Genomic DNA, 12,163 nt, shown 5'->3' on the forward strand with positions numbered 1-12,163 from the left:
CTTCCTCTTCCTCCTCCTCCTCCTCCTCCTTCTTCTCCTCTTTCTTCTCCTTCTTCTTCTTTTTTTCGGTTTGTTTCCTGACCAACGGTGAAATACCAAGCCGCCTGGTACAAAGCTGGTCTCCAGCCAACCACAGCTGGACCCACCACCTCCTTCTCTGAGAATGTGGGACCCATACAGGGAACCTGGTCGTGTGGGTGGGCACACCCATAAGCGGGGGCCCTGGGTGGGAAGCTGGGGTTCAGTGGGGTCTGAGATGGACTCGGGGCCTCAGATGTGTACTTTAGGACACGATCACAGTCAAAATTAAAATCCTGCTCAGGGCTGTGGCACGGAGTGGCTGTCCAGACAGCTTACTCAAGAGAATTGAGTTGCGGGGGGAATAAAGATAACACGTGCTTCCACTGGGGGCTTTACGTGACTCACTTTTATCTCCCACGACCACCTATACGATGGGTATTATCATGGGTTAATGTAGAGATGCTGGAAGATATCTAAGGCGGACTGCAGGGTGGGGGTAAGGGCCCGCCTTCCCGGGGGCCTCACCGGTCAGCCCAGGGTCTCCCCCTGCAGCCCTAGCCAATCGCCTGCATTTTGGGGTGTCTGGGGGGCGCCTGTCCGCCCTGTTACCTGGCGGGGTGGGCCGCTCCTTGTTCTGGATGTCGTAGCTCTTCCAGCTGTACTGGGGGGCAGGAGAGCCCTCCTCTGATTGGCAGGCCAGCTGGATGTTGTTCCCAATCACGGTCTCCCCCTCGATGCCGCAGTCTGGTTTGGAGGGCGGGACTGTCCAGGGAAGGACCAAAGAGAAGGCATGAATCAGGTGGGGCTTGGCGACAGCCACCTCCCACCCCAGAAACACACACATTCTGCTTTCTTTGTTCTCGGGCGGAGAAATTCATAGCTAGTGGTGAGAACTACTGGCTTAAGGTCAATCCAGCCCAAGTATCTCCTCCGGGGCCTGTCGCCGGCACGGAGAGGCAGCACCAGGAGGCATCCTGAGTGCACGGTTAGAGTCACGGCCGCTATGAAGGTGAGGCCCAGAGAGGAGACTAAGCAAGAGCCTGGTGGGACTAGAACCCAGGTCTTCTGACTCCACGGCCAGTGCTCTCCCCACCAGCCCCTGCGAGCTCCCCGTGACGTTGGCTCATCTCCTGCCATTTTAGGGAAATCCCACGATCCCTCGGTGTTCCCATCTGTAAGATAAGGGGACAGCAGACTTTTTCTGTAAAGGGACAGAGGTAGTATTTTGGACTTCGTGGGCTTCCACTTTGTAAATGATGCTTTATCCACACAAAACCCATTCGTAGCTTGCAGGCCATATATGAACAGGCCCAGGCGGGCTTTGCCCGCGTCTGCCTGCCCCTGAGTTAGGGGCAGCCCCTCGCTCTGCAGCCCTTCAGCCCAAACTTCTCAGGAATATTCCCTTTGTGTTAAGCATGCTTGTTCCATGTGCTGCTGGTAGAATGCCACGGCTCCGAGTACCTGGGCGATTGGAGAGACCGCAGGTGGCAGCAGAGTTCAGTGCTGGGTGGGTGAGGCCAGAAGGGGTCGGGGTGGGGGTGGGGGACAGAGAGGCAGAGACCGGGAAAGGGAAGCCTACAGAAAGGAGGTTCCAGAAACCAACAGGTGCCCTGAACTCAGTGCCAGCCTGATCCCCTCCAGCTCCTGAGGACCTTAAGCCGGTGACTTCACTCGACACTAACTACCTCCGTGTGGGGTGGTTCATTCTGCAAACCATATTGTCTGTGCCTGACACCGCCGGGCACTGGGATGACACAGCGAGTGACTTCCCGTGTCCCAGGAGACGAGTAACTGGACAAGGACCAGGCGGGGCGGCCGGGGGGGGGGGGGCAGGGACTCCGACCCCATCACAGCCCGGGCTGTGACCTGAAGGAAGAGTGAGAGTAACCGAGGCCAGTAGTGGAGGCGGCGGCGGCGGAGAGGGAGGCACGCCACACAGAGGGAGCAGCATGTGCGAAGGCTCTGCGGCAGGAAGAAGCATCAGTATGCGTGAGAGGTCAGGTAGTGTCCTGGGGGCTGGATGGGGAGCACACGCGGAGCAGGGGGCTGCTACCGAGCTGCTGTGTGGCAGGCCTGTCCCCTCCACCTCTTTTAGAGCCTCGCTGGTCTGCTTGCCCGGGAAATAGCGCTGCCCTGGGCGGCCACCCAGCGCGGGGAGTGCGTTCCAGTCTCGCGCGGCCCCACCAGGGTTGCTGGGGGGAGCTACCCAGGATGCACCCTCCCCGCCGGCCCGCAGCGGGCGGGGGGGGGGGGTGCCTGCCAGGCGTGGGACAGGCAGGGGCACGTCACAGGCGCTCCCCTCTGCCAGCCCCTAAACCTGAGAGGCCCACCGGCCAAGCACAGGCTTCTTAGATCCTGGTCCAGGCCCCGGGCATGAAGCAGCCTGGGAAGGAAGAGCTCGCTGCCTTCATCGCCCAGACAGGGCGCCCTTCTCGCTGCTGGCCCAGCGAGCGGGAGGGGGGGGGTCCTGGGGCCTGGGGAGGGTGACTCCCTGCTGGCCCAGCGAGCGGGGGCCTGGGGCCTGCGGAGGGGGAACGGGGCTTCCCAAGAGACTGGCTCTAGGTCAGGGCTGCTGAGCCAAGCTTTACCTTTGCACCCTCCAGAGGTACAGGGCACCCCTCTCCCCGCATGGAAAGCAGTCACCCTGTTACCCAGCACGCCTTTACCAGGGGGCTAAAACTTTCACAATCAGAGAGCTGGCCGAAATACAGGATCCCCTGAGAAGTGTCACAACACCCAGTGTCACACGAAGTGTGTATTGATTGGGGCGCCCGGGTGGCTTAGTGGGTCGAGCGTCCGACTTCGGCTCAGGTCATGATCTCACGGTTCGTGGGTTCGAGCCCCGCGTCAGGCTCTGTGCTGACAGCTCGGAGCCTGGAGCTGCTTCGGATTCCGTGTCTCCCTCTCTCCCTTCCCCTCCCTGCTCACTCTCTGTCTCCCTCTCTCTCAAAAAATAAAGAAACATTTAAAATTTGTTCAAAAAACCCCGAAGTGTGCAGAACTGTAGTCAAGCCCTTCCGTGTCCAGGTTTCTCTGGGAGCCACGACAGAAAGGGGAGGCGAGCGTCTGAGGCCAAGGGGCATAAAAAAGCCCCCCCCGAGCACCGAGCCTGGCTCTGCTGGGCAACCATTAGGGCGAATCCTTAACTCACTCCGGAGGCGGCAGAGAGAACAAGAGACCGACGTCCGCTAGGAGACCGGCCTTCGGAGGAATGGCTCAGCACCTGTCACCCCGCGGCCATTAACCTCAGCCCCCAAGCTGCCCTCCCGCCCCCCCCCAGCCTAGGCCCCCCCCGCCCTTGCTGCGCGGCCCCGTCTCTCAGGCGCCTCCCCAGCCCCCCACCCTCCCCTCTAGCTACTACCTCGAGTCGGCTCTAGTACACGGCGCGGCTGCCAGGCCCGCGAGGCTCCCGGGGGTGCCGGGTTCTGGAGGCCCGTCCTTCCCCCCAGTTTGTAGCTGCGACCCGAGGATTTCAGGAGCCCGGAACGCGTCGCTGCGAGGCCTGCGCCTCCCGCTGCGGACGCCAGGGGGCGCCAGAGGCCGGGGAGCCGAGCGGAGCCGCCGCCGCCGCCGGCCAAGTGGGCGCCCCCCGCCCCCCGCCGTGACCGCCGCCGCCGGGCAGGTCGCCCCCCCCGCCGTGACCGCCGCCCCCCGGCCAGGTGCCCCCCCCCCACACACACACCCCCGCCATGACCGCCGCCTCCGTCCGGACGCGCTCTGCTCCCTGCGTTGACGGCGAGGTCACCCAGCCCGAGGGGGCGGCCCCGTGTAATTATAACCCTTCTGCCTGAAAGTGACCCAGGAGCAAAGGCATTTGGAAACTTTTTTTTTTAAAGACTTTTACTGGATTTCTTCACAAATGTGATTTCTCTCTCACTTTCTTTCGCGCGCTTTCTATGTTTTTAAAGCAAAACACTAGTTGCACCGAGTTCCGGATTCTCAGATTAAACCGTGTCTCTGGCCCTTGCAGCCAGTCCCGGACTCACGCGGGGGGGGGGGGGGGGGGGGGGGCGGACATTCACACTTTAGTGAGAGCTGCTGCCTCCCCCACCGCCACCAGCGCGTTGGCGGCTGAGCCGCCCGAGGGAAGCCAGCGGGGGACACGAATGGCCGGAAAGGACCATGTCCCACGTCCAGAGGAGTGAGGGGCTCCGCGGGGCGGGGGCACCAGGGACTCTAGAAAGCGCACAGTGGGGGCCCCTGGGGGCTCAGGCGGTGAAGCGTCCGGCTTCGGCTCAGGTCATGATCTCGCGGTTCGTGGGTTCGAGCCCCGCGTCGGGCTCTGTGCTGACTGCCAGCTCAGAGCCTGGAGCCTGTTTCAATCTGTGACTCCCTCTCTCTCTGACCCTCCGCTGCTCACGCTGTGTGTGTGTGTCTCTCTCTCTCAGAAATAAACATTTAAAAGAAGCAGCAGCAGCGCACAGTGGAAACCAGACGAAGATGCGCGTTCTTGGTTTGGTCACGTTTCTGCAAGGAGGGAGTGCAAACAGAAACCAAGAGCTGTGTGCACGGACCAGTCGTGTTTACAAAGCTTTAACTGGAACAGGCTGCGCATTCCGTGCAGGGACCCGGGGCCGCGCCCCCACGTGCCGGGGCCGCGCGTGCCGGGGATGCGCCCCCACGTGCCGGGGCCCCACGTGCCGGGGCCGCAGGAACGTCAAGGGCGTCAGTGCAGGTCCACGCGGTGCTAACCTGGGGGGTGAAAAGGGCAAAGAGCCCAACCCGTTAGGCTACGGATTCGGATTCGGCCGTGGACGTGAGTGAGCGTGCAGACCGGAGCTGGGAGGGAGCGTGGACACACATAAAACCTCGTGACGCGCGTGAATGTTTTCTTTCCTTTTTTACTTTGTCTCTCCCTCTCTCTCTCCCTCTCCTGTCTCTGTCTCTGTCTCTCTCTCCCTCTCTCTCTCCTCTGTCTCTCTGTCTCTGTCTCTCTCTCCCTCTCTCCTCTGTGTCTCTGTCTCTCCCTGTCTCCTCTGTCTCTCTGTCTCTGTCTCTCTCTCCCTCTCTCTCTCCTCTGTCTCTCTGTCTCTCTCTCTCCCTCTCTCCTCTGTCTCTCTGTCTCTGTCTCTCTCTCTCTCCTGTCTCTCTCTCTCTCTCCCTCTCTCCTGTCTCTCTCTTTCCTCTGTCTCTGTCTCTCTCCCTCCCTCTCTCCTCTGTCTGTGTCTCTCTCTCCCTCTCTCCTCTGTCTCTCTGTCTCTGCCTCTGTCTCTGTCTCTCCCCCCCCTCCCCCTAACCAGTATTTCTAGGAGGCGAGGCACCGCTCTCTACTTTTGCATTCAGGCCACTATATGGGGGAGCGGGGAGCAGAGCTCCATTTTAACAACTAACAACCTTCTGGGCCCTCGAGTCTGGCCGTGAGGACCCCCCGGACAGCAGGTCCCCCGCTTTTAGGAGCCAGGTAGGCCCCCCACCCCCCGATTGGGAGCGGCTAAAACGCAGCTGTGAAAATGCTAGAAGACGATAGAGTGCGATGACGACCCGGAGATGCGAGGGGTGGGGTGTTCCTAAGGCTCTGAGACCCCCCAGTGAAAGCGCAGAAACAAGGCCGAGCACCCCCAGGGCCATGGGGTTCCGGCTCCCGGGCCCTAAGCGAAGACCCCCCCAGTGAAAGAGCCTCACCTGTCGCTGAGTGACGCGTTGGAGACACGGGGTTCTGTGGACAAATGAGGGCGAGCGACACATCAGTGTGACAGGGCTCTGCCCTCCAACCTTCTGTGGCTGCCCGGGCACAGGAAGGGCAGAGATGGGCCTGGGGCAAGGGCCTGCGACGAGCTTGTGCCCGCTGCCCGCTGAGGGAGAGCTGGTTTGAAAAGGAACATAAATGTACAAGAATTTGGGGATCCCGAACCGCAGCCGCTGGGGGCTGGGGGCGGCAGGCGTTCGAGGGGGGGGCGGTGAACGGCTGTGCACTCGGGCCGTCCTGTTTCCGGGGGAGCTTGGGGACGTTTCTACAGGCCATTCAACCCCTCCAGCCTCAGTTCCCTTCATCAAGCACGAGTGCAGATGTGCCCTTCCACCGCTACACTGCAAGGATTAGAAGCCATCATATCTATAAAGCTCCCAGGTGCCCGGCGCAGCCTGGTCCTCAGTTAGTGGGAGCTGTGAGGACCATGAATTTCTGGCAACTTTCACACAGGCGAAGGTCATTGCGAGCAGATGGTAGTCTTCTACTTAAGATAAATCCCCCCTTTTTTCAGAGCAGGAAGACACAGAGAATTTGGCTTCGGGGACGGCTGCAACATTGTGAAATCCTTGCCTTCCTCCTGCACACAAAGAAAGGCTCTGCATTTGTCCACAGGAGGCCTGGAATATTCTACGGAGATCCCTTGTTGTTGAAGGTCATTGAACCTGATATACATCTTCCTAGATGAGAGGACTTAATATTTTTAAGATGTCATTCCTTTGCAAATTAACAAGTAACTTGACCATAATTCCAATCAGCTTTTTTTTTTTTTTTTAAGATTTATTTATTTTTGAGAGAGAGAGAGAGAGAGACCCAGAATCCAAAGCAGACTCCAGGCTCCAAGCTGTCAGCACAGAGCCTGATGCGGGGCTCAAACTCACAAACTGTGAAATCATGACCTGAGCTGAAAAGTCAGCTGCTTGAGTGAGTGAGCCACCCAGGCGTCCCCAGTCAACTTTTATTTTTAACTAAGCAACATGATTTTAAAAATAAACATGGAAGAGTGTGTAAAAATTGACAAGATTTTTTGGGGAAAAGTTTAGTAAGAGAAGATATCACACAGTCCCAGATATTAAAATCCTGACAGCTCTAACTAAAAAATATATATCAGTACTGAATATAAGCATGTTGTAATCAAAAACATGTAATATCGGCATAGGAATAATCAAAAGGAAAATGAACAAAACAAGGAGTAAAAAACCCAGCCACATCTGTGTAAGAACTTAATACGTGAGGAAGCTGGCCGTCCAGTGAAATAATAATCTTTGGTACAATAAACGATGCTGATGTCACTGACTATCCATTTGGAAGAAAACAAAGTTAAACTCCCAGCATCCTATTTACAGAAGTAAATTCCAGATATAATAAAGGTCTAAGTGTAAAAAATAAGACTTAAAGACCTAAGAACATTAAGTTCATTTTTTTACTCCCAAAGGCGGTGGAGAGAGACGTGCCTGACAAAGGACCCCAAACGCATGACCTTCAGCGCCAATGAGACAGACACAGATCGATCGGGACCTCTCCTGAGTCTAGGAATTTCCACAACAACCTCCAGGAGGCCACGTGTCCTCAGAACTAAGGAGAAGCATGAGAAGCATCCCAGCAGCCTCTCCAAGAGCACACCCTTGGGTCTCAGTTACCCTCCTCCCACCCACGGGAGAGAAGCCTGGAGGTTCATTAGGGAGGAGACTCCTCTGAGGAGGGTGCTCAGGAATAGAGGTTCTGAAGCATTTTTCCTCCTTTTTAAAAAATTTATATTTCGTCTATTTTGAGAGAGAGACAGAGAGAGAATCCCAAGCAGGCTCCGCACTGTCAGCGCAGAGCCCGATGCGGGGCTCGAACTCACGAACCGTGAGATCCTGACCTGAGTAGAACTCAAGAGTCGGATGCTTAACCGACTGAGCCGCCCAGGCACCCCCTCCCCACCTCCATCTTTTAGGAGAAGGGAAGGAGGAGTTTCTCTGTCTCAGGCGGAGCCAGGGAGGCCCCCAGAGAACCCACGGGGAGACGGGAGACGCTGTGGGAGCATCTCTCGCTCCCTGGCTCAAGCTCACTGAGTGACAAACCTAGGAGCTCCTGACTGCTGACCCCACAACCTGATGACAGAAGGGCTGTATAGATGCCCCTGGGTTTCTGGGGACCCATCTGAAGGCTGCGGCGCCTGCCTGTCGCCGAGAGAAGCTGGCCGGAGCAGGCCGCCGTGGCGGGGTGAGGAAGGGGTGCAGGGGAAGGGCGGGGGCTGCCTCATGTCATCCTGAAGGACTCTGCTTGCCGGGCTGCAGGGAGCCTAGAGCGGATGGGCAGAGAGCAGGGGTGAGTGCCAAAGCGGGGCCTGGCTAGAAAAGGGGGGGCCCACGCACTGCCGGTGTCGGGGGGAGGAGCCCACCGTGGCACCCCTGCAAAGCCTGTGGTGGGGACGGCTGCTATGGCTGCGATTGTGTGAAAGCCAAGCAGAGACAGACATGCCCAGCCAGGTGAGCAGGCCTCTGCCGCTGAGCCTTTAACGCTGCCTCCTTGGCCATGGCCTCAGAGAAGCCACCGGGCCTCACAGGGAGGAAGCATTGCACTAAGGAGAGTAAGGAGGCAGAGCCACTCCCTCACTCCCCAGCGGGTCCCTAAGCTTTAGGGGGTCGGGCCCAAGTGGGGAGACTGAGGCCCATTAGTGGCTGGATTAAAATTTTGATTTAGACTGAACTGAATTTGTTTTTCACCTAACAAATTAACACATTTACAAAAAGTTAAAAGACTGGTAACATTCGCTACTGGTCAGGACACCAGGGAACGCAGGCATGCTCTTGCGAAGCTCACGGCAATGTACGCTGCTTTGGGGAAGATAGTTTGTCGGCGTGGACTGCCGTTTAATGAAAGCACAGTCTTTGGCCGAGAAATCCTACTTTTAAGAATCTGCCCAACAGAAATAAAAGCAACAGAATGGAAGAATATCTGTGCATCTATTTATATCAGTATTGTTCATACAAAAACAATGGAAACAGCCTCAGAATATCCATCAGGATGGAACACTGGGATAGACCATGTGACGGATGTATGCTAACAGGTAGATCTATAAACACCGATCTGGTGATATATGCATGTAACATTACCCAAAAAAAGTTGCAGAGTGATCTTTATAATATGATCTCTTTTTTTCTCCAAAGGAAAGAAAAAAAGGAAAAGAAAGGAAAGAAAAATGTGCACATGTGCGTGTTTTGAAAGCACATGGAGAAAGTGTAGAAGAGTATGCGTCAGTACCGCCATTGGCTGCCGCGCTAGTGGTAGGGGGGAAGGAAGAGACGGGTAATTATTCTTTATTCAGGGCCATATTGTTTGACATTATATCAGCAATGCTTCAAAAAGCCAGGCAGCCACTTTATTCCATTAAAATTAAAAGCCCACTAAGTGGTGTAAAGGGAAAATATAAAGGAAAATGATCCATCCTTTGGGTCTCAAGTGTTGCTAGCCTTCCAGGGTGGAGGCCATTCCTTATACTGGGCACAGAGATGGCATCGACTAAAATGTTTCCAATAACACTTGGACCCTGAGTCAGGCCCCTGCTGCCTTTGGGCCTCATCTACAAAACGAAGACACTAAAGTAGATGATTGCTCAGATTCTTCCCAAACTATAAGCTCCAATAATAAGTTATCTGTATGAAAACAATGCCATCTTGGGACATATTTCAAAGGCAGTAGGATCCAGTCAGGGGTGGGGAGACTGTGGTGTGAAGGATTTCTACTGAGTAGCTGACTTTAGGGCAGGAGAGAATCCTGATCGGCCCTCGGCACCAAAGAAAGGCACAGCGACAGTGCTTATTTAGGACCTACGATTTCCCTTTTCTTCTCCCTAATAAGTTTGCCCTGAAAAGGAAGAGAGCTTGGTCTATGGGGAAGAGCGCTGGACAGAGCGTGGACAGAATTGCCCTGGCTGACCCCGGGGCCACTCCAAACAGGCCTTCTTCTCTGCTCCGGGGAACTGTCTGCCCTTGGTGGGCGGCTCAGAATAAAAAGGGAGGAGCAGGGGCGCCTGGGTGGCTTAGTCGGTTAAGCGTCCGACTTTCGCTTAGGTCATGATCTCGCGGTTCGTGGGTTCGAGCCCCGCGTCGGGCTCTGTGCTGACAGCCAGCTCAGAGCCTGGAGCCTATTTCAGAATATGTCACTCCCTCTCTCTCTGACCCTCCCCTGCTCACGCTCTCTCTCTCTGTCCTAGAAATAAATAAAAATATTAAAAAAAAAAAAAAAGGGAGGGGCAGCCCCCTGCCCGGAGGGAAGGAGCCTGAGCTCGCGGTCAGGAGCTGCCGCCTCTGGCTCTACCTGACCACCAGGGTGCTCCTTCTCCCCGAACCTCTCTCCCTGCACCGCCGCTTTGCCGCCCAGGGAAGGAGATGGAGACACTCACCGAGGACTAACAGCTGGACACGTGACTTTGAGGTGCCTTCCAGGTCTAGCATCAGTGAGACTGAGCACTCGTAGGTGCCGTTGTCATCCATGGTCAGCTGGTCGATAGTGACGGACGCGTCTGAGTGCCCCGAGTTGTCAGAGATGTTGACTCGGTTCTCATAACGTTTACCGTAGATGAGGGTTTTGGTCCAAAGTGTCCAGATGAGCACCTTTTCCTGGAAGGGAGAAGAAACGGCACTTGGTCTTACCTCAAGTCTCAGCACGGTGCTTGCAGCCTATGCTGAGTACCCTCACCCATCATTCCCAAGCCCGAAGTGCTGGCACACCCAGCCGTCAGAACAAGCGGCTCCAATACAATCTCAGTCCATTGCCTGTTCTCATTCATTCAGTCAACCAATATTTATTGAGCACTTATTATGTGCCATACATGGTGCTAGGCAACCACCTAGTCAAGTACACACTTTATGTACTTGACTCTTGCCTTTGGAATGTGTTTGTTCATTGATATATTCATTGTTTACCAAAACGAACGTGATCCTGGCCAAGATCACTACTTTCTAGCCAGACTGCCTCAATTCAAATTCCAGTCCTGCCACTTACTAGTTAGGTGACCTTGAGCAAAATGCTGACCTCCCTGTTTCCTCCTCTACAAAAAGGAGATAAAAATAATATCACCTATTTTATATGATTTTTGTGAGGATTAAAGTAGATAATATATGCAAAGCAGTTAGGGCACTGCCTGACGTGATAAGTTTGCTGTAAGTGCTAGACAGAATTGTTACTGAGTATCTACTAGGTGTGCCTGACATTCACGAAGGAAAAGCTCATGATTTCTGCCCTTAAAGAATAACAAGAATGATAGGCAACCCAATGTTACAACACCCTATAATTAGCTATGGGACCTCAGAAGAGAGGTATTGCATCTAAACTGGGAAATCGGGGAAGGCTTCCTGGAAGAGTTCCCGGAAGACAGTGCCTTGGATCCTGAAGGACAAAGGAGAACCCGCCAAGCAAAGGGCTAGGGGGCTGGGGCGGTGCTGTTGGCGGAGCACAGCCGTATCTGGCATTTTAGGCAAAGAGAGAGCAACTAGGAAAGGCCTCGGAGTGGGAGGCTATGGGTCAACCCCAAGTGGTTCATACGAAAGGAGGTGAGTGTGCAGAGAAGGGTGGGTGGAGGTGGGCCTAGGCAGGTAGCAGGAGAGATCAGAGTGCTCCCTACTGAGTACGTGCTAAATGCTGGGTACTCTACTAAGCACTTTGCATGCAGTATCTCACTTAATCCTCACAACACCCCTACGGTGTAGATATTATCATTACACCCATTTTACACACGAGGAAACCAAGGCACCAAGAGGTTAAGTCCTTCTCCCAAGTTTACACGGTTAACCGAATGGCAGGGCGGGGATTTGGACCCGATATTCTGGCTTCGGAGCCTGAACTCGGTGCTTCTAGCTTACCAGGTTGTAGGCTCCGTGTATATGGGACGGAATACTTTGCCTTTTACCCTGAAAGCACCGCAGAGCCTGTGTGTTTCTATGAAGGGCGGGAAATGAATTCGAAGGAGAAGGAAAGGCAGGAAGTCAGTTTAGCAACTCAGACGGAGGGGGACGGGTCCCCAGGAGTGGCCGTGGCCATGCGGACGGGAGGAGCGCGTGAATGTGCGGGAGTGAGAGGGGTGGGCCGACGGGGCTTGGGGCGCATTAGACGGACCGGGCTGAGCAGTGGCAGATGCCAGGGGTGAGTCTCTGGCCTGGATATTGGGGTGTAAGGTGAGGTCACTTCCAAGCGACAAAACCGCTAGAAAGAGAATGGGTTTTAGATGTTTGTTTATCTTGAGGGGAAGGGCAGAGAGAGCGGGAGACTCTCAAGCGGCTCCAGGCGCAGCGCAGAGCCTGATGTGGGGCTCGATCCCGCCAACCGAGAACAGCGAGGTCACGACTTGCGCTTAGCTGGCGGGCACCCAGGGGCCCCTAGAATGAGAACCTCTGGAGAAAAACTTGGTTCTGTGCTACGCGTGCGTGGCTGACGTGCCGCCGGGGCACCAGGACGGGGGGGGGGGGGGGG

At 55.6% G+C, this 12,163-nt stretch overlaps 1 protein-coding gene across 1 annotated transcript in view; it reads right to left on the reverse strand.

Annotated features, from left to right (window-relative positions):
• The window catches only part of GPA33 (glycoprotein A33), a 31,918-nt gene that overhangs the window by 12,544 nt on the left and 7,211 nt on the right, over nucleotides 1-12,163 (reverse strand). The window contains exons 4-5 of the mRNA XM_039241897.1: nucleotides 10,098-10,314; nucleotides 631-783 (exon numbers count right to left, since the gene is read on the reverse strand). Coding sequence (XP_039097828.1) covers nucleotides 631-783; nucleotides 10,098-10,314 — 370 coding nt within the window. The remainder of the gene's footprint in view (nucleotides 1-630; nucleotides 784-10,097; nucleotides 10,315-12,163) is intronic.

Source organism: Hyaena hyaena, unplaced genomic scaffold, assembly GCF_003009895.1.
Source record: "Hyaena hyaena isolate Hyena2069 unplaced genomic scaffold, ASM300989v1 scaffold_201, whole genome shotgun sequence".
Classification (NCBI taxonomy): Eukaryota; Metazoa; Chordata; class Mammalia; order Carnivora; family Hyaenidae; genus Hyaena; species Hyaena hyaena.